Below are 19880 nucleotides of genomic sequence, written 5' to 3' on the forward strand. Positions count from 1 at the left end.
GGGGAGCCTGCTTCTCTCTCTCTCTCTCTCTGCCTGCCTCTCTGCCTACTTGCGATCTCTCTCTCTCTGTCAAATAAATAAATCAAATCTTAAAAAAATAAAAAGTAAAATAACATAGGGGTGATAGCAGAACCTACCCCAAAGACATTTGTTTATCAGAGTCACATCTCAAGATATTCACCATATTAGATATTAAAATGGAGAAAATTTTACATATTTATTTACTTATCCATTTATTTTAATATACTATTATAATAAATCCATTATATATTAATATGAATTTTTATGAATAACTATATTTGCTAAAAGAAAACAATCAGAACAGTATCCTTCTTTCATATTTTTGTAAATATGTCTTTGTGGTAGGCTCTAGATTCTAGATGCTCATGTCTGTTTCTATATTCAGTCTGTTTGAAAAAGCACATGCCCTGATGCTTCTAGAAAACTCCACGTATACTAGAGAATGAATAAGAGTGGAAAAGGCAAATAATGTCTTAGTACTAATGTGAAGATGATCTGAATCTCATGGAACCTATGTAAGGTTCTCAGAGAATGTCAGGGTCCCAGAACTACACTTTCAGAACTACCGGCATAACATCAAGAACTCAATGGCTATTAGCCATTTTTATTCATAGATTCCATTCCCCTATGAGTTACTGAGGGTTAAATGAGAGAATGTATTTCTTTGGAGATCGGATATCATGAAGAGCTTCCAGTATGAAGAAACTACATTTTAAGAAGTAGGTGTCTATTCTTGAGCATGTGTTTTCTTTCACCAGTTAAAATTTAAACTCCTGAAATGAATTTATCACAGCTATGCTTTGCTAGTTAATGACCTAGGACTGAATTAGTCCTCAGAAATGCTTATGAAAGGAAGGAGAGGAAGGAGGAGAGAAAGGAAGAAAAGAAGGAATGGAGGGAGAGTGGGAGGGAGGCTGCCTGTCTTCTAAGATTTCTCAAAGGCTTAGGGATGTGCTGATGGAGACATTGTGTTACCTCTTCATCCTTAGACTGGCAGGCTCTAGAAGCCTTGATAAGTATCTCCATAAGCGTGCAATATAAAGTGTCCGCCAGGGAAGAAAATGAAATTCCAAAGGCCAAGAACTACCCAGTTGGTAGTTGGTGGGTGACTCAATGGGTTAAGTGCCTGACTCTTGATCTCAGTTCAGGTCATGATCTCAGGACTATGAGATAAGGCCCTACTTCAGGCTCCATGCTGGGTGTGCAGCCTGCTTAAGATTTTCTTTCTGCGCCATTCTGCCCCTCTTGTCCCCTTTCCCCCCCACACCTTGCACACACACACAAACTCTCTCTCTAAGGAAAAGAAACCAATTTGAGTCGTTCCTGCTAGTGAGGACAAACCAAAAGAATAGGCAAGATTTTCAGCATGAAAGCTGCTTTGGGTCTCGTGACAATAGGAAAAGGATATTATTTATGATCTCCTTAAAACTTAGCTCAAACAGGCTCAAGAGAAAACAAAAAGTATCAGTTTAGTCCCCCAAAAGTCCAAGGCTCACATGAAGAGAGAGCATTCTCTCTCCTCCTCCTCTTCCTTTTCTTTCTCTATTTACTTCCATGCCATGGACTCTGCTTTTGCTTTTGTCTCAGAAGCTCCTAGAGACAGTTCTTGGCTGCAAGAAGTCCCAAGAGAAAGCTCTTTCCCAGTAGCCCACATAAAGTCCTGATTTGTATCTTATTTGCCTGGCTTATGTTTCCCTATTCGTGCTTACAGGAGGACAACAGGTATTGAGTTTGACTCAATTGTTAGTGATCTAAAATTATTTCTAAATTCCATATGCCCATTGTTTTGAATTTTATTCAGCATATTACAATGCAAAGAATGCCCATTTATAGACTATATAAATCAGGGCATCCTATGTATCTATCCAAGGCAATTAATTAGCATGTCTGCAGTACTAATCTGCACAAACATGATTAGCGAAGTTTGTTAGAAAGGCTGTTGGCCGGCTCACCCTCTGGTCTAACAGGATAGAGGGGGGATAAATTTTGTGTACACAAGTACCGGGTGCTTTGAAAAAAAAAGATATTTCCTGTTTCATTAAAAGTTATTATGTTGGACAATCATAAGATGTTTCTTAGAGTCTGGCCTCTGCAGTTTATTAGAGCCACAGGAAATAGAAATGCTCTCTTGCAAAATGAAGTATCACAATGGCATTTAATAGCCTTGTCTGACAACATCAGTTTGGGTTTATCAAGTCTGGCTCATTTTAAAAATTCTTTCACGTTGGGCACCTGGGTGGCTCAGTGGGTTAAAGCCTCTGCCTTCGGCTCAGGTCATGATCTCAGGGTCCTGGGATCGAGCCCCTCATCAGGTTCTTTGCTCAGCGGGGAGCCTGCTTCCTCATCTGTCTCTGCCTGCTGCTCTGCCTACTTGTGATCAGTCAAATAAATAAATACAATCTTTAAAAATATAATAAAAATAAATAAATAAAAATGCCAAAGATATTTACAAAAAATAAAAACTCTTTCACATTGAATTTCACATTTCAAAGGAAGAATGAAGGGAGACAGGAAGAACAGTTCTTCAATAAGAAAAATCTAAAATTCAGCTACTTAGGAGAAAAATGGTTCTAACCCAGCTCTTTACATATAGCAAAAAATCAAACACACACACACACACACGCACGCACGCGCTCGCAGACCAGTTGGAAAGCAATAAAGCCTATCTACTTTGGGTCTACACCAATAGCAGCTGCTGCTTCAAGGGTCTGGTAAAACTAGCCCTTGTGCGACTCCACTGCTTTTATTTCCAGACATACAGCCTTTTTTGAACTTGGAGGGTGATTTTACAAAGAGTGCTGTTTTATTTACTCTAAATTAATCATGCTCAACTGTAAACAAAGTGTCTGTTTTAGTTCTGCTGACAATTATCCACTTGTCAACATCTCCCTCAAGTACCTTCAGCATCTGGTTCCGGAAGAGAAACCTCTACATCAAAATGAATGTCTCAGAGAACTCTGGAATTCATCTGTTTCTTTAGCTCATGAGTAGTCAGGAAGCTACCTAACAAATGTCACCAAAGCACCTCGATGAAGATGTGTATCATCTGACAATAAAGGGTTTCTCAGGACTTCCGTTCATTCTCCTGTGTTTGCCTTGGCGAAACGAAGAAAATGATTACAACTTGGGAATCTTGAGGGAGATACTTTTACAAGCCATCAAGCACACGATGACAGCTCCAGAAGTGGCTGAGAAATCTGTCCCTCTGTTAGTAACATTCCACTAGATCAACAGAACCAAACTGTGCTATAATTGGTGGTAATTTATTTGAGGAATGCCTATGAGTTTTGCTGCCGTTTGGAAGATTTGGAAGTGGCAGGACTTTATCCACTGCCCAAATAACCCTTTTACTTTGATAAGTTTTTTTTCCTTCTTTCACTTAAAAGGTGTAGAGAATGTAGGGGAAAGTTGCTGCCAAGACCATTAACATTTCACCAACAATAAACTGTTTTAAAAGGCAAAACAAATGTTACATTTGATGATTTGTTGAGGGAAAATTGCCCTAGTATGTCCCCTGGAATTTCCCTTGGAGACAGGAGCCCCAGAGATTTAAAATTTAAACTGAAAACCCATTCGCATTCTGTTCTTTCATCCATAAGAAACCAGGGAAATCATATAAAGCATGAGGAGGGGGGATTGGAGGCTCCGACAAGACCAGTCCTCTGGGACAATATATGGGTTATTTACCAAGATTTTATATTCTGGAGACTAATTCACACCCACTTCAAAACCGGGGAGATTCAGCTTCCTTCAAGTTGGATTCCTGAGTAAGGAGTGGTGGCAAGCTCCTAAGGATGTAGACCAAGAGAAACCAAGAGCCCAGGAGGCCAGGCCACGGTCCAGGTCGATCGAAAATGGCCCAGAGCCTACGTCAAATCGGGAAAAATTAACCTCGTCAGCTAGGGAAACCGAGAACCGGACTTGGGGACCTGCTCAGAGAGAGTCCCAGATCGTTACAGAACCAGCTTAAGTGGACGGGAAGCGGGGCGGCGGTTGTTAGTAAAGGGGTCGGCTTTACCCCCTCCGACAAAAGCTGATCAATCTAACTGCACGTAATTGATTCTAATGAGCAGGGGAGTTTCCTTCGCATTAACAATTGCCCCGGGTCATCACTTTGAGCAGCGGCGACTCCCGGTGCAGATCTCAGCGTTTCTCGCGCGCCAGCCTGTCGCGACCTGGGTGCCCACCACGCCGCCTAGCTTTGGGGCCCTAGAAGAGCAGAGGGGTGGGAGAACCGTGATCCTATCCGGACTGCCGCCTGGTTTCACCTGATAATTTATGCACAATTAATTGAGATATCTTTTATACTTGATGTGTTGCAAAATTAATGCCTAATTTATGTAATTAGTCAATTAACTCTAATTCTAGCATATGTTCCCAATGCCCAGAAGGTGTTCTGTTTCCCAGGTACTTATTTTGATGTCACGAAATGCAACTAATTAATTTTACATGCATATTAATTTGGGATCTCTTTAGCTGTTCCCTTTGTGCAAGTAATTTTAATATTTGTCTTTCTAACCTTTGGGGTAGGGTGGGGAGGAGCAGGTAGGTGTGAGCGAGCGGCACGTGGGCACCAACCTGGATGATGCCTGAGGGGTGGTCCCAGTCGAGGGCAGGGTGCTCAGGCACAGCCTCAAGTGTCCTGGGGCAGGGGTGCTGCGCTCAACAACTCCTTGGAATGTTGCGGTTGCTGACCCCATCAGGAGCATTTTGCTTGTGCCTTTGGTTAACAGAGAGCCTCAGGGCCTGGAGGTGGAGTCTCCTAGGCGCGCTGGCCGCCACTTTAAGGGCACTGCGGTATCCCTGGTCAAATCTCTCCGCGCCCAGTCTGTCGCACTCCCGCGAAACAGCGAGAGGCCTTTTCCCACCAACCTCCTCCCCGCCACGCCCGAAGGAAGAATTCTGATTTCCAGGCGGGTCCTGGGAGGCTGCTCTGCGGTCGCGGCCCTTCCTCTCAGACATCATGCTGCTCCCCGAGTTCGCGGATCCAGAGCGCCTGCGCTTCCCAAAGCTGAGGGGTGGAGGGAGGGAGGAACCGCGCCTCCATCTCCGGCTTTGGAAGCCGCCATCTGTCCTCTTCTGGCCGGGAGCGAAGACCAAGCAGGGCGAAAGTTTACTTTCCAAGTTATTGGGTGGCATATTAAAACTTTTATCCTTTTTGGACAAATTAATGAGCAATTTAATTAATAAAATCAGAGAGTAGTGTAAGTGCTATGATAATGAAGTTAAATGAGTGCACAGTAAAATATTCACTAATCCAGCGCATTGCCAAATACCCCCTTAATTCTGCTTAACACTAAAAGGGTTTTGAGCACCATAATGAGATTCCTCTGTCTGCTAATTAATTGACACGCTCCTGAATATTCATATGAGCTAGCACCAATACGTTCCTAATTGCACCGTGGAATAGATCTCAGAGGAAAGTAAATCGCCATAGACTTAATTAAAATAATGTATTCCAGATCCAGGACGGGAAAAGATGAGACATTTGCCTTCGAGCGCGCTAAGAAAGTGGCACCTGGTTGGAGGGGAGAGATATCAAACGTCGGCGCCCAGCCTGAAATAAGCGGCGCGGGACGCGCAGGGAGGACGTTCCGCTTCTGAAAACAGTGGCTACGCTGGGTCCAAACCCTGAGGCTCGGGAGGCCTTGGCTCCCTGGAGCATCCGTGTTCCTGCTGCCCTCCGCAAGGTTGCCCTACCGAAGGAAGTGGCTCTTGGGGCAGAGTCTAGGACCCCGACTCCGAGCCAGCGTCCTCTCTTTCCTCCCTGCGGTCCCCCAGGCTGGTCCGAAATGCTGTTTACAGCAGCGTATGGGGAAACGTCGCCGGTCGGGAAATTCCCCGGGAAACTTTTCCTAGAGGTTGTCGGAGCCGCAGCAGCCCCAACTCTCCCAACCCAAATTGCGAGCTTGGAGAAGTCGTTAGCACTTGTAACTTGGGGAAGGGCGATAGCTCGGGGGAGAACAACCGGATCCTGTGGTTGCTGTCCTCTCTCCTGGATCCCACTTGTACGTGAGGCGCCGCGGTCCCGAAGACCGCGCCGCTAAGTCCCTGGGTGCATCCTCCGTTTCCCGGCGCATCCTCCCGTTCTTCGCGAATCCATTGCGGGGGTCTTATCCCAGCCGAGCTTTCCTTGGCGGGTCGGAGGGGCTAGCCGGGCTGCGGATTCCACATCTGGGCTTGATGGCAGAACAGTTTTCACCAGAGCCACGCAAGTGAAATAAACTCTCATTTCTTGGAAAGATGAGATTCACTCCCCACTGCCCCCACCCTCCTTCTTTTAGGGGGAAAAAATCACCACAGGTTAGAAACTAAAAAGAGTTTATTTGAAGACATACAAATGCATATTTATTATACACATGTAGGCATTAACAATGTAAATTACACCGCCAGCAGTTGCTGGTTGTTTATTCATTAGATCTTTAGAAAATCTACATTGCCTCCAGTCAGCGGGATGATAATGTGAAATACACAAGCAGTTTACATAACCAACTTCGAAGCTGAGCTCGGCGCTCTGTGATTGGGAGTCATCAACAGGTCGCGGGGATCCGGACGCGGAAACCTAAGTAGCTAATAATTACCGAAGATCTGGGGCGCCAGCTCCCTCTGTCCTTTGAAAAGGGGTAAAAGACGTGTGATGTGGGAAAAGGGAAGGATCTGACTCACTGTGTATGGTCCACATATTTTACCCTGTTTGTGTGTAGTTTTTTGTTGTTAAGTAAAAAGAAGATGAACAGACGTACAGAGATCAGCAGAGAGAGCAGCAGAACAGAGAGATCAGCAGCTTCCCCAAACTCTGGGTATCCTCAAGAGCCAGGTAGACTATGGATTCAAACTGCTTTGGGGAAGGGGTGTGAAGTGAGAGGTGAAGGGTTTACTTTATAGCTGGCGCTGTAAGGAAGGCAGCCTACCTCGGTTAAGGGAAGCTCTCAGCTCCACCAATCAAATCGCGGTGGTCACCATAAACAAATGGTTACGGCTCCAAAGAAAATCACCTGCTGGATCAGCCTTTTGGGAATTATTAAATGGTCCATGGTTCTGGATTTTCCCAAAAAATGGAGGGGGAAAGAACTTCAGGGAAAAACTGCAGTGCCGATTTAATATTTATTTTACATGTATAAATATTTCCATAAAAATACATATTTCCAAAGCTCTTTCCTAATAAAAATACTAAATAAAATAAATGAGAGGGAAGTGAAGGTTCCTTACTAGGATCGCTGCTGTGAGTGAGTAATGCCAACTACAATTTCAAGTACTAGTGTCTAAGAACCGCACCAACGCTATCTCTGAACGGCCAAATTAATGATTATCCCACACTCCGGAGCCACCCACTCAGCACGGCCTGCCACTATGCAGCTAAGGTGTGTAGCTGATGGTGGTGTGGGGGTGGGGATGTTTGAGTTTTCGGTTTCCTTCCCCCTACCCTTTCTTTCTTCTTTCGAATGAGCCGGCTGGGTACATAGGAAATGCACTGTCAATCGTGGACACTGCATTGCTGAGAAGGCAGCTAGTTTTCGGACCTAAAATCTAGTGTCCGTACTGCTGCGGTAATTAAAGCCAGAGTCTCTGAAAGAAGAGATGAGGGTAGAGAGGGAGAGTAAAGAGGGAAGGAGAGAACGAAAAAAGAGGATGGTAGATCGGTCTGGGGTGTGCGTAAGCCCTCGGGGCAATCTGGTTTTCCCTACATCTTGCAGTACACAGCTACCCACCAACAGTGAGCAAATTGAGCGCCCGAAGCAGGGGCGTGCGGCTGGAGGTCTGCACCCGTAGCCGGACCGCGCGAAGCTTAGCTCTTGTCCCAGGTGAGACCCGCCTGAGCGGAAAGACCACGCCGCCCCATCCAGGCAAGCCCCTCCTCCTAGCCATTCCTAGCTGGGGGAGGCCAGTAAGGATCAGCCGCTTTCTTTCTTTTCTTTCTTTTTTTCCCAAACCCGCTTTGTGGGTGGCAGCTCAGCAGGGGACGCTTGGAGACAAAAAACAAAAAGCCCAAACAGAGAGACAGAGGAGAGAGACAGAAGGAGAGAGAGAGAGAGAACAGAGAAGGGGGGAGAGGGTAGAGCGAGAGACAGACAGACAGAAAAATAAAAGTTTTAACCTTCCCAGGAACACAGTGAATTATTATATCTAAAGGATGCTGTAGTCTTCAGCGAAATCTGCTTCTGCCATTAAGAAAACACATACTGCACACGTCCACAGGGTTAAGCTCTCCTCCTCCTCAGCCTGAACAAACAAAGCAGAAGCGCGGGGTTTTAAGGCTGGAGACCTACAGGTTATCTGGTTTCAAAACAAATTAACACCGGAAAATGCACCAACAAATATTATAGGTGCAAAATATTCTCCATTTCAGATATTTTGCAGTTCCTCCCAGATTCGATTTTATTCAAATTCATAAGCAAAGTGCATTTAGTCTGCTATACAGCTTTTACCTCCATATGCTACTGCAGTCAAAATCTTGTTTTTTTCTGGATAACGCACGCAAAGGAGGATAAAGTTTTCCTATTTACTGGAAGCTTTAAAACACTTTACAAAGCTAAACCTCGCCTTTGTGCTTCTGCTTTCCCAAAATTTCTCTCCCAAAAATAACATTTTAAGAGTGAGTGCCTAGCTAGAAATACTGAATTCCCCCCCCCAAATCTGAGCAAACAAGTAATTCCTGACAAAGAAAATTAATATGAAAAGTATAGGCTGATTTTTCTCCCCCTTCCCCTTTAAAAAAAAAGACCCTTTGCTCCACCCCGCTATTAAACAAAACACAATACCTTTTTCTGGGTGGTACTGCACAGAAGTTGATTCAGTTTTGACAATGTTGTTTAGCTATCATTTGCTATTTTGAATGAATGGGAGCAATCCCCCCTTTTACAACATTTGTTTCCTATTATGGAGAGGTGCAGCAGTTGAGGGCAGACATGTGAAAGTGGCTGTTTGATTCTCTTTTTCATCCCCCTGACCCTGCTTTTGTCCCTCCTCACCCTGGGAATGTCACGCCTCGCTACTTCACTTTGAGATGCTCGAGAAAGTGGCTTTGTTATTCCCTTTTAGACATACACGAAATTGTTCTCATTCCCCCCGCTGTAAAAGATACTTCACATCAGGACTCGGTTCACAAGTGCAATGCAATTTGGCTTAGTCCAACCTTTGTTCTGCTTGTACAAATGAGCGAACAGTGCACACATTATACAGTTGATCTACTGCTGTCTTAACCCCAGAGTTAGGGGCTGGGAGAAAAGCAAGTTAATCCCTTCAATACCAAGGTGGCTTTAGCAATATTTCCTCCAATAATAATAATAGATTTGAATTGCTTCTTCTATTTCACACAGTATAGAGCAAAACTTATGGACAGGGTTTAGCGGTAACAACAAAAATCCTTCCACCAACCTTTCGCAAATAACTTTTTAAACAAATACATTTATAGGTTTGGTAATGTCCAATTTAAAGCTATGCAATTGTTTGTGCAAAAGAGGGACTGGATTTAGAAACTCTGGCTTTAAAGACTTAAAATCTCGGAGCAAGCAAAGACCAAATGGTGTTTAGCAAACTGATTCCAAAGACAGGACATTATGACCAGCAGAGCAAGAGTTGTTTTCACAAGCCTTGAAATTGCCTGCTCCCTCTGGGTGGGGGTTGGCACTTCTTGGGGATGGAGGACAAGGAGGACTGGCACCTAATGCCAGCAACTGTTTGTTTTGTGCTTGAGGTGGAGGGAAAACTGAGCCTTCTATCCTATCCAAATTGTAGCTGCTGCTTGGGAAATACTTAAAAAATGTATGTGGTGTTGCCACTCCCTTTCCCCCAACTCCAAGGAAAACAGATTTTAATTCCAGGTGCCACAGGTCATAGCCAAAGGCCCTACTGAGGAATAAGGATGGGACATCTCTGAATATAAGCCTCCCCACAGGGATGGGAGTAAAGAGTGGGCAGGAAGGAGACTCTTGCCTTTCTCAGAACCCAGGCAAGACTGGAGGGGAGGGAAGAACTGGTTTTAGGCAATGTACTCCTCATCAAAAGTTTATTTTCAACCTTCTTGTTATGACTTAAGGTCCAAAGCTCAGGTAGCCCTGTCACCAACCAGTGAAATACATGGCTCCAAAGTTCCATGGCTGACATTTCTTCCTACTATCTGGAAAAATAGGTGCGCTCCTCTGGCTGCCTTGCGCGAGAGGGTGGGGGTGGGGGTGAAGGCGCCGGCTAACAAGGAGGGAGAGGGCACAGAGTCCTTTCACAGACGGTTGGCATGACAGGGCACACTGCGTCCCCTCCCCCACCTCTCTTCCTAGGGCAGTTTGATCTCCCATCAGATTCAGTCGAAGTGGCCTGGCAGTGTGGGCTCAAACTCCCGGGGCGGTCCTGGGAAAGTCATGGCCGAAAGGTTTCCCCTGACGCAGCTCCCAACTGGGTGCAGATCTCCACGGCCCAAGAACCCGCAAGCCCGTGTCCGGTGGTCCCAGCCAAGTCAGCTCACTGAATGGGTTCCCTCTTGTCCCCAGATCTAGAACACTAGAGCTAGGCTATGCCAGACGAAGGTGCTGGCGGCGGAAGCGCTCAGATTCTGAGGACAAACAGCCTCCAGGACACTTAGAACGACAATTTTTAAAAATTGACTGCTGACAGGCTGAGGGAGTTTGTTTTAGTGCTGAATACCCCAGGAACAAAATCCTTTTGAAAGAAAAGCTAAGTCGTTTCACGCCACCAAAGTGCAGATTTGGTGAAGAATGACTGATGGGACAAAGCGGCGCGGTGAGTTAGCGCGGTTTCCCAGAGCGCGCCGACAACTCGGGCAAATGCGGAGGCGGCCTGGAAAGGTGGGGCCGGCCAGAGGAGGCCCTAAAATCTAAACTCGATGCTGCGCACGCCCGAAGACCTTCCCCCACCTGCACATTTCACTGCCATTTGGTAGAGAAGATGGAAAAAGTAGAGGGAAAAGAGGAAAAAATTAAAAAGCGCAGAGAAGTGAGGGACGAGGGTGAAGTAAGAAAGGAGGAGAGAGAGACGAGGGTAGGGTGGGGTGGAGAACTCAAGGAGAAGGAGGGAAGGACTCTGAGGGAGAGAGAAAGAAGAGAAGGGGCACACTAAGACACAGCCCCCAAACGCTCCAGGCTGCCCCGAGTTCGCTTTCCAAGTCGGGAAGGCGGGTATTGTTTTTGGCGCCTAGGAAACCTTCGGAAGCTGCTGGGTACTTTCCCTCCACCTCCCTCGGTGTTTGGTAAATATTAACAAACCAGGGCGCGTTACTTTCTGGAGTGTGGACGAAGGGGCTGGCCTGGCCCCGGACGGTTTTCCTCTCCTAGAGCCCCCGCCCCCTAACCCCAGCCCCGCCGTTCACGCACACATACACCTGCTTGACAACTGAAGGAATCAAAATCAATATTGTATTTGTCACCCCTCTGTCTCCTTTTTACTCCCTCAGCAGCCCGGGTGCCACTGAAGCGAATTGTGGATTTATGGAGGGAAATTAGCATAAATTATTACGAAATCTGTAGCCGTGTGTGGTCCAGCTTGTGGGAAAAGAGGCTATTGCGAACTCTCCAAGCAGAAAGGTGGTCGGTGGTGGGCTCTGCGGAGGCGATGAATGACTATGGCATGAAAGAGATTTCCATTTGGTTTGCACATGGGTATAATTGACTTATGTGTATTTTATACAGTTTTCCCAACAACTCCCTAAGCCTCGAAGTCGGATGTGCCCCCTCCCCAGAGCCTCTGTTTGCTTTGGGTTCTGTACAATAGACTCTGATGCACTTTTCAAGATTTCTGGAAAGTGCTTCTTCCCTCCTCTTCTTCATTATACCGGTCTTAAAACGCTGTAAATGGCATGCAAATCCCCTCCCCCTTCCCTCAGGCTCTTCGGTAGGATCTGAAATAGAATTCTGTAGTAAAGTATGTGTTTTAAATGTGCATCTCACAGCTCCTCACCCCACCCAAGGCAAACTTGTGCTATTGGGTTTGATTTCCTTAATTAATCCCGGGCAGAGGCAATATGCCTCACCTCCCATCCTCACCCTAGCCAAACTCTGAAGATTCCTCGAACACGAATACCTACTTATATCCTCACGCGTCTCAGACTTGGTGACAACTTTCCCTGGGGAAATGGACAAAGATTTATTTCAACTTATTTTTTTTAACCCAAACGCTTCCACTTCTTAGAATTTAGTTAATCTTCTGTTTATTCCACGCAATGATTTCGACAGCCATACAAAGGCGCTTTGCAAGGCAACAAAATGGCAATTGTTAAAACAAGAAAACATTTCTCTCCCTCCCCATCCCCCACCCTCAACAAGCTTTCGCACATACCCTGCGAGAAGAATCCTCCTGGCCCTCACTGGGGGAATGGAGATCTTTCACTCCTTTCCTTACATATCCCCAATCCAACCACTCTCAATATTTTAATCTACGTTTCTATAGATCAGTATGCACACTTTTGCTAACATGATTCTAAAAGACCCTTGGGGGCTTCGATGGTGGTACCTTTCCTTCCCAGGAGCACTCCTGCCTCCGCCACAGGAGCTCCCTTAGTTCTGGACCTCCGAGGCCAGCTGCCTTCTGAAGCCGAAAGCTGTGGACCAACGCCTTTCCGTCTGGAAAACACAAGCCCTCGCTACTATTCTTCATCGGGGTCCCTTAGGCTCCAGGTCTCCCCAGCTCCTCCCATCCCTGGACCCTCAAGCCGAACTGGGCCGCGCCAAGTAACAGCCCCAAATGCCACCCCTCGTTAGGAGCTAAAGCGCGCACCGCTCAGGCAAGGACGGCGCCGCCTTTAGCCAAAGCTCCGCGGAGGTTCCACCCGAATCCAACCCGTTTATCTGCAGAGGGTTTATCTGCCCTTCTCAAGCCGTGCCCCCAGAGACAGGTCAGCGTCCCGCCTCCACCCCTCGAACCCACCTCCTCCTCCTGGTTATTTTTTCCGAATTAAGAAGGTGACATTATTCTTTTCTTCAAGCACTTCTGTTAATATTGAAAAACGTGTGCTTGCATCTCAAGCAAGGCAGCCCAGACGCGAGAGCCATTTCAATATTAATGAAATTGTTTAATCTCCTAAATTCATCGTGTTTAAGTTACGTTTTGGTGAGTTATTGACCACCTCCGAAACTGTGGTTAATGGAGGGGTGTGTGTGTGTGTGTGTGTGTGTGTGTGCACGCGCGCACGTGCGCCAAAAGATTTTTATGCTAACTCCAAATGGCTCCACTAATAATGCTCTAATATCACTAAAAGTATCCAAACTTCACACCCAGAACTCTCCCACCACCACCACTACCATCACCTCCTCCTCCTGGGGGGGTGGGGGGGAGAGAAAGCTCTCATATTTCCGGATTGAAGATGATTCAGGGTGGGCAGTAGGTATTGAGTGGGAAAAGAGGCTAACAACGAGGTAAAAGAATTTCTTTTAAAAACCCATAAAGGTTGGAGAATGTGCAGAAACCAGTGGGAACTCCCAGGGTCTACTCCTTGACTAAGTGCATGCAGGCAGGGTCCACTCACTATTTCAAAGCAATATGATGATGCCGCCACTGCCGCCCACGATGATGATGATGATGATGATGATAATGATGATAATAATAAGTCATTGAATCTCTGGAGACTGATCTGGACCAAAGGGAGCCTACAGCTGGCACTAGGCAGGAGGACCCTAGGCACATCCCCGCTCTGTCCTTTCTCCCAAAAAGGAAAACTGTCAAGTCTAGAAGGTACTGCTGTTCTAGTGGGTCGGCAGGCAGCGTTTGCTAGGCTCTCTACGCTCTAAATATGTTCTGTCAACTGCAGGGGTGGGGTGGGGGGAGATGGAGAAGGGGGAGGGATGGAGACAGGGACGAAGTTCCGGCTGTAAAATGCAAACCTCCATGCAATGGCTAACTCCTGAAGTTTCCAGCCACCTGGGGAAAGCATGAGACCCTGCCATTCATCTGATGATAAAGTGTGTCAAACAAACTCGGGCCCTGCCCCAGGTCCACATACTGCCTGCCCCAACAGCCCCAGAGCCTTCATCCTGTGCCTAATTAAATTCCTAAAGGACTTTTACAGTGAAGACCCTTCCTATTGGCCCAGAGAGACTTTTTTTTTAACTTGGTCAATACACTTACAAAATGGGTTTTTACAAGGGGCTGTCCGATTATATTTTTGTAAGTATTGTTAAAACCCCATCACTTAAGCTACACACTCACTGTGTGTAGAGCTATGGCAGTAGCCAAGGAAGGTCAAATCAAACTTTGACCTGTATCTTGGAGAACTAAGGGGAAGGGTGTATTTTCATTGTAATATCCCATGCAACCAGCCCCATATTGCCAAGCGCAGGAGAAGGGTCTGCTTCAGGGGAAAGCCGTGCCTTAAGTTAGCTAACAATACAAACCCGGTACAATGCAGAGGAAACAGAATACCCCAGCCAAGCAATTTCCATGTCAAACATCATCTGCGCGGCAGCTCGGTCTGTGAACGTGAGTGGTCGCCTGAATCCCTGCTCCGCGGCCGCCACCTCCTCATACCTTCACACCGCGCACCCTGGCCGGCGTCCCGCTCACCACCGGCGACCGAGGCTCTTCCCCCTCGCCCAGTCTTGAGCTGGAAGTGATTCCTATTGGCCAAGGTGTCCATGTAAATAGGTGTGAAAGAAACCAGAGCTGGCCAGGCTCTCCCTTCTCGCTCAGTCCCCTCCCTCTGCAGCCCCCGCTCCCCCTCCTCTTCCTCCTCCTCCCAAGGCGATTGTCATATGATAGCTAAGAAGTGGCACATTAATGAAGCGCCGCTACAGGGGTCTTTTCTGCTCCTGTCACCGCTTAAAACTATCAGATGGTTCGAGGGAGGATATGGAGGCAGCCACCTAGCTCAGCGGAGCCGCGGAGCCCACAGCAGCGCCCTCCCGAGCCCCGAGGCCGCCCTGCTGCCGTCTGCGCGGGGACTCTGCAGCCGAGCTTGGCCGCCCGGGGATTTCACGGCCAGAAGCTCAGCGGACTGATCAGCTCCCGGCGCTGCAGGGCTGAGCTGCGAAGCTCGGAGACGTGCGGAGCCTAGCCGAGACCCGACACTGCGTCCCGGCTGCGCACTGGGAGGGACCCGAGAGCTGCAGTGCCATCCCGGATGCGGACGCACAACTTGGAGCAACTTTAAGGTGAGCCCTCTGGTTGCATCCCTGCCCCAGTCCCGCTCCAGGTCCAGCTCACTTCTATGCTTCCCTCGCGCAGCTCATCGGCTTCCCCTTTCGCGCCCCCTGGCCGCACCCCACTCTGCACTCAAAGTTGCCAGCTAAAGAGTGCGGGCGCGGGCTGATCCGGCGCCGCAGCCCCTACCCACCAAGTCTGGTCTGTACTCGGCCTGGCTGGCTGGCCTCGCGGTGTCTGTCTGTGCATCCATGCTCCCCCCTCTTCCCATTATCTTCTCCCCGTCCAGATCCAAGCAGCCGCCGGCCCGCGCGGACCCGGAGCGAGAAGGGGGCAAACAAGAAGATGCCTCGGCCCGGCCGCAACACGTACAGCGACCAAAAGCCGCCCTACTCCTACATCTCGCTGACCGCCATGGCCATCCAGAGTTCTCCAGAGAAGATGCTGCCGTTGAGCGAGATCTACAAGTTCATCATGGACCGCTTCCCCTACTACCGGGAGAACACGCAGCGCTGGCAGAACAGCCTGCGCCACAACCTCTCCTTCAACGACTGCTTCATCAAGATCCCGAGGCGGCCAGACCAGCCGGGCAAGGGCAGCTTCTGGGCACTGCACCCCAGCTGCGGGGACATGTTCGAGAACGGCAGCTTCCTGAGGCGCCGCAAGCGCTTCAAGGTGCTCAAGTCCGACCACCTGGCTCCCAGCAAGCCCGCCGACGCCGCGCAGTATCTGCAGCAGCAGGCCAAGCTGCGCCTCAGCGCGCTTGCGGCCTCCGGCACGCACCTGCCACAGATGCCTGCCGCCGCCTACAACCTGGGCGGCGTGGCACAGCCCTCGGGCTTCAAGCACCCCTTCGCCATCGAGAATATAATCGCTCGAGAGTACAAGATGCCTGGGGGTCTGGCCTTCTCCGCCATGCAGCCGGTGCCCGCCGCCTACCCGCTCCCCAACCAGTTGACTACCATGAGCAGCTCGCTGGGCACTGGCTGGCCACACGTGTACGGTTCCGCAGGCATGATCGATTCAGCCACCCCCATCTCCATGGCTAGTGGCGATTACAGCGCCTACGGCGTGCCACTGAAGCCGCTATGCCATGCAGCAGGCCAGACGCTGCCCGCAATCCCGGTGCCAATCAAGCCTACACCGGCCGCAGTGCCCGCGCTGCCCGCGTTGCCCGCGCCCATCCCCACTTTGCTCTCGAACTCGCCGCCCTCGCTCAGCCCCACGTCCTCGCAAACAGCCACCAGCCAAAGCAGCCCCGCCACTCCCAGTGAAACGCTCACCAGCCCGGCCTCCGCCTTGCACTCGGTGGCGGTGCACTGACCCCCAACAGCCGGAGCCCCCTCTTGTCCCCCTCCCGCAAGCTTATTTGCCTTCCCAGCCTCCCAGCCCTGCCCTCCTCCGCCTAGGACCGCCACCCTAACTTATCCAATTCACCTTCGGCCAACCCTCTCCCCACCAGGAGAACTTTGTTTTGGACCCAGAAGACAAAACACGAACTTGCAGATGACCTGGAGGCGCGTGGGAGCTGTCCTCGCCTTCACAAGAGGGGAAGGCAGGGGGCACCTGAGCCAAGCCCTCCGATTCCCGGCTCCCCCCCCCCCGCGCCCAAACCCTCTCCCATTTAAGAGGCTGGGGAGATCCTGCCTCCCGCCTTTGCCGAGAGGAGCACGTCTTCCCTCGGCCTGGACCGGCGGGGCTCTGGACTCCGCGCAGTTAGTTCCAAGACAAGAGAAACCGCCTCAGAGGTTTCCTGGAACAGATCTCCCCTTAGGGCTGCAGCCGCACAGCGGAGGGCCGGATCTCGTTTACGTCTTGGAAATCTGCCGGAAAAAGGGACCACTAATCTTCCTACCCCACTCGCCTCCGCCCATCGGGCAGGGGCTGGGCGGACCACAGCTTCCCGGAGTAGCGGCCCAGCCTCCCAGCTTCTGCGGAGTTGTTTTGTTTTGTTTTGTTTTGTTTTTGTTTCCTGCCAGAGGCTCCAGGCACTGGGAGTTAGGGGAGAGGCTGCCAAACTGAGAAGGGGACGCTAGTCCTCAACACGAGCAAAACAAAACTAAAAGTAACCTTGTAGTATTGTTTACAAAGGCGCCCGGTAAAATGTAAACAGTGAACTTGAATCTGTATTGCTTGGCGGGCGAGCGGGCAAAGCCCACTTTACAAGTACCTGTTGTAATGTGAATGTTTACTCTTCATTTCTGACCAGGTTTAGGGGAGGGAAGGGGGGATGGAAAGTTAATTGGGATGTTAACTTTCCTATTACTTAGAGACCTTTTAGCTATTTATTTTATTGTTGGAAGGAAAAAAAAAAAGAAAAGAAAATGAAATAAGCCCAAACTAAGAAAGCATCAAGGGCAACCCTAGAAGAACTTAGCTCACTGGTAACATGAAGGAGATGTCACCGGATAGGTCTCCCATGGACAAGTCTTTCTCTTTGCTACAAGAACTTTCCCAAGAAGCTAAAGGGCTGCAAAGAGATGTAAATGCTTGTGAATAGGAATGATTATACACTGTGTAAAATGCACTTTTGTTTGCTATATTCCTTTAGAGTCTTAGGTAATTTGCTGGAAAACGAACTGTTGTTCTGGTGTGACCTGCTTAAGTTAAAAAAAAAAAAGTTGTAGTGTCATCAGGGCTGTAAAATTTTTGCCTTTCATTTTTCTCCCTCCTTGTTCAGAATTAGCATGGCATTTTAAATATTGATGTTCTTGTTCCCAGCATGCCTGTTTTAAGACAAAGAATTTTAAAAAGGTGTCTACATTAAATTATGAATCTAGTCCAAATAATATTTTCTCATTAAAATATGTAAATCCAAATTTTAGTTTTGTGTGTTTTTGAAGAGTTGCTGCAAAATAACTTTACAAAAGATAGATGTAGTGCTTCTCTAAGCATGCTTTTGATAATACATTGTCTGAATAGTTTGTCTCTTTCATATCTTATTTTTTAAAATAGTCAATCTCCCCCACTTGCAGATTGAGGGAGAAATTATTCAAATGGATTCCTGAAGCCGAGGGAAAGAGGGAAGTATTTCTAGAATAGATCAGGTGTAGTGCTGAGAAACTCGTTAAAAAATGCAATACTTCGTATATTTATCTATCTTAAAATTTACATTTTACAAAGTATACTTACTATAAGGCTTAAGTAGAAATCAGGTAGAGGCTACATGGAGATACAGTAAGTGAAGCAGACTTGTTTACTCAGTGCTCATACTCTGATGCATTAGAGTATTCATTTCTGCGCTCCTTAAATTATTTCAGTTGTAGAAATTTGCTTTTTCAGAAGTTACCTAGAAGTTCACTTTCCATGATCAAGAAACCTGTTCACTTTGATTAGAACAGATTTCACTCATTCATATGGGAAAATAATGCTCGATGCATTTATTTTAAGGAAGTGAATGAAGTTAATTTAAATGCTTAACTCTAAGTATTTGCTTTTCTTCAGATTTTTGCCGAGAATTACAATTTGCCCAGAATTTATGGCTCAAAGCCAACTGAAACTTTACTGAAGGGGTCACAATATTTCCAGAGCGAGGTGTGTATTCAACTAATGAAGTTACAAGACAAAGAAAAACTTAAATGGTGATTAACACTTTACTGTGTAATATGATTAAACAAAGACCTTTGTGCAGTACAGAGAAACCTACACAAAAATCATGATCACTATACTCTATAAGGAGAATCCTTAGCACCTGCGACCCTTACATATTTAGAGGGTTATCTGAAAAAAAAAAATTAGGATTAATGCAAAGGGTAATTAATCCTGTTGTGACCATTTTTAAAAAGGAAGGATCCCACACACAGCCAAAAAAAAAAAAAAGGTGGAAAATAAATGAATCATTGGACTGATTAAAATGCATGAAGCTACTAAAGCTCGTCAGACAGGGGACAACTAAACTCATTCATCAAGCCCAATTCACAATTATATCAACAAGATCAGCAAAAGAAAGCCTGGAAAACTTACCCACCCCAGGCTAGGAAACTCTTGAAACTTTGTTCTCAACAAGAAATCATCTACATTTAAAAAAAATTAAATACATTGTCATCATTTCCTGAAAAATAAAATTAAGGTCATTTTTGGAATATTCTAATTTCATTGAATTTACTAACACTGATTTCAAACTGGGAATGAAGGGCTAATATGGGCCTTAAACATTTTATAAATTATCAGCTTAGATAATCAGGTAAAATATTTGTCCTATAATAGGCAGTAGAATATATATGTATAAATGTACGATACATACATTTAATAAATGGGGGTGAGATGCAGATGCTATTTCTGATTATTAGCAATGGAGTGATTTCAACTCACTATCTGAAAATGTTCTTTTCAGCTAGTAAGCTCGTCATGGTGTATTGCAAAGAATGAAAAACTTGGGCATTGTGAGCCCTCCTTTCACAACTGCAGACATCTTTTCTCAGACAAAGTCGAATGAGTAAAGTAAAAAATCCACTGATAATATTTTCACCTTGATCAGAAATCCAAAGGCAGTCCAAACAACACGTCTCCACCGTGCTCCATCCTCAGCTTTGAGACTTATGCCCTGTTTAGGTGAAGTGCCCCCACAAACAAGGAAGTTTATAACTATGATACCTTCAATGGCTCTCTTTGTCATGTTAAATCTTTTCACCTGGCTCAAGTCCAAAGTCAATACACACAGCTTTAAAATAAAACTGGAAGAGACAACACCATGCAGTGAGGTGTCCGTTCAGGGGTCTTATCCAGAAGATCAAGTTACAACTTGTATTTTCTATTTTGCAAATTTGGGCCTTTTTAAA

The 19880-nt window shown here is 47.1% G+C and overlaps 1 protein-coding gene across 1 annotated transcript; it reads left to right on the forward strand.

Moving 5' to 3' along the window:
• Positions 1 to 14728: 14728 nt before the first annotated feature.
• FOXB1 (forkhead box B1) lies at positions 14729 to 17915 on the forward strand. Its single transcript, XM_004758784.3, has 2 exons — positions 14729 to 15113; positions 15392 to 17915. Exon 2 carries the CDS (start codon positions 15448 to 15450, stop codon positions 16423 to 16425), a length of 978 nt encoding a protein of 325 aa, XP_004758841.1. The 5' UTR covers positions 14729 to 15113; positions 15392 to 15447; the 3' UTR covers positions 16426 to 17915.
• The last annotated feature ends 1965 nt before the right edge of the window (positions 17916 to 19880 follow it).

This window comes from Mustela putorius, unplaced genomic scaffold (genome assembly GCF_011764305.1).
Source record: "Mustela putorius furo isolate JIRA1106 unplaced genomic scaffold, ASM1176430v1.1 tig00003896_pilon_pilon_pilon, whole genome shotgun sequence".
NCBI classification, from domain to species: domain Eukaryota; kingdom Metazoa; phylum Chordata; class Mammalia; order Carnivora; family Mustelidae; genus Mustela; species Mustela putorius.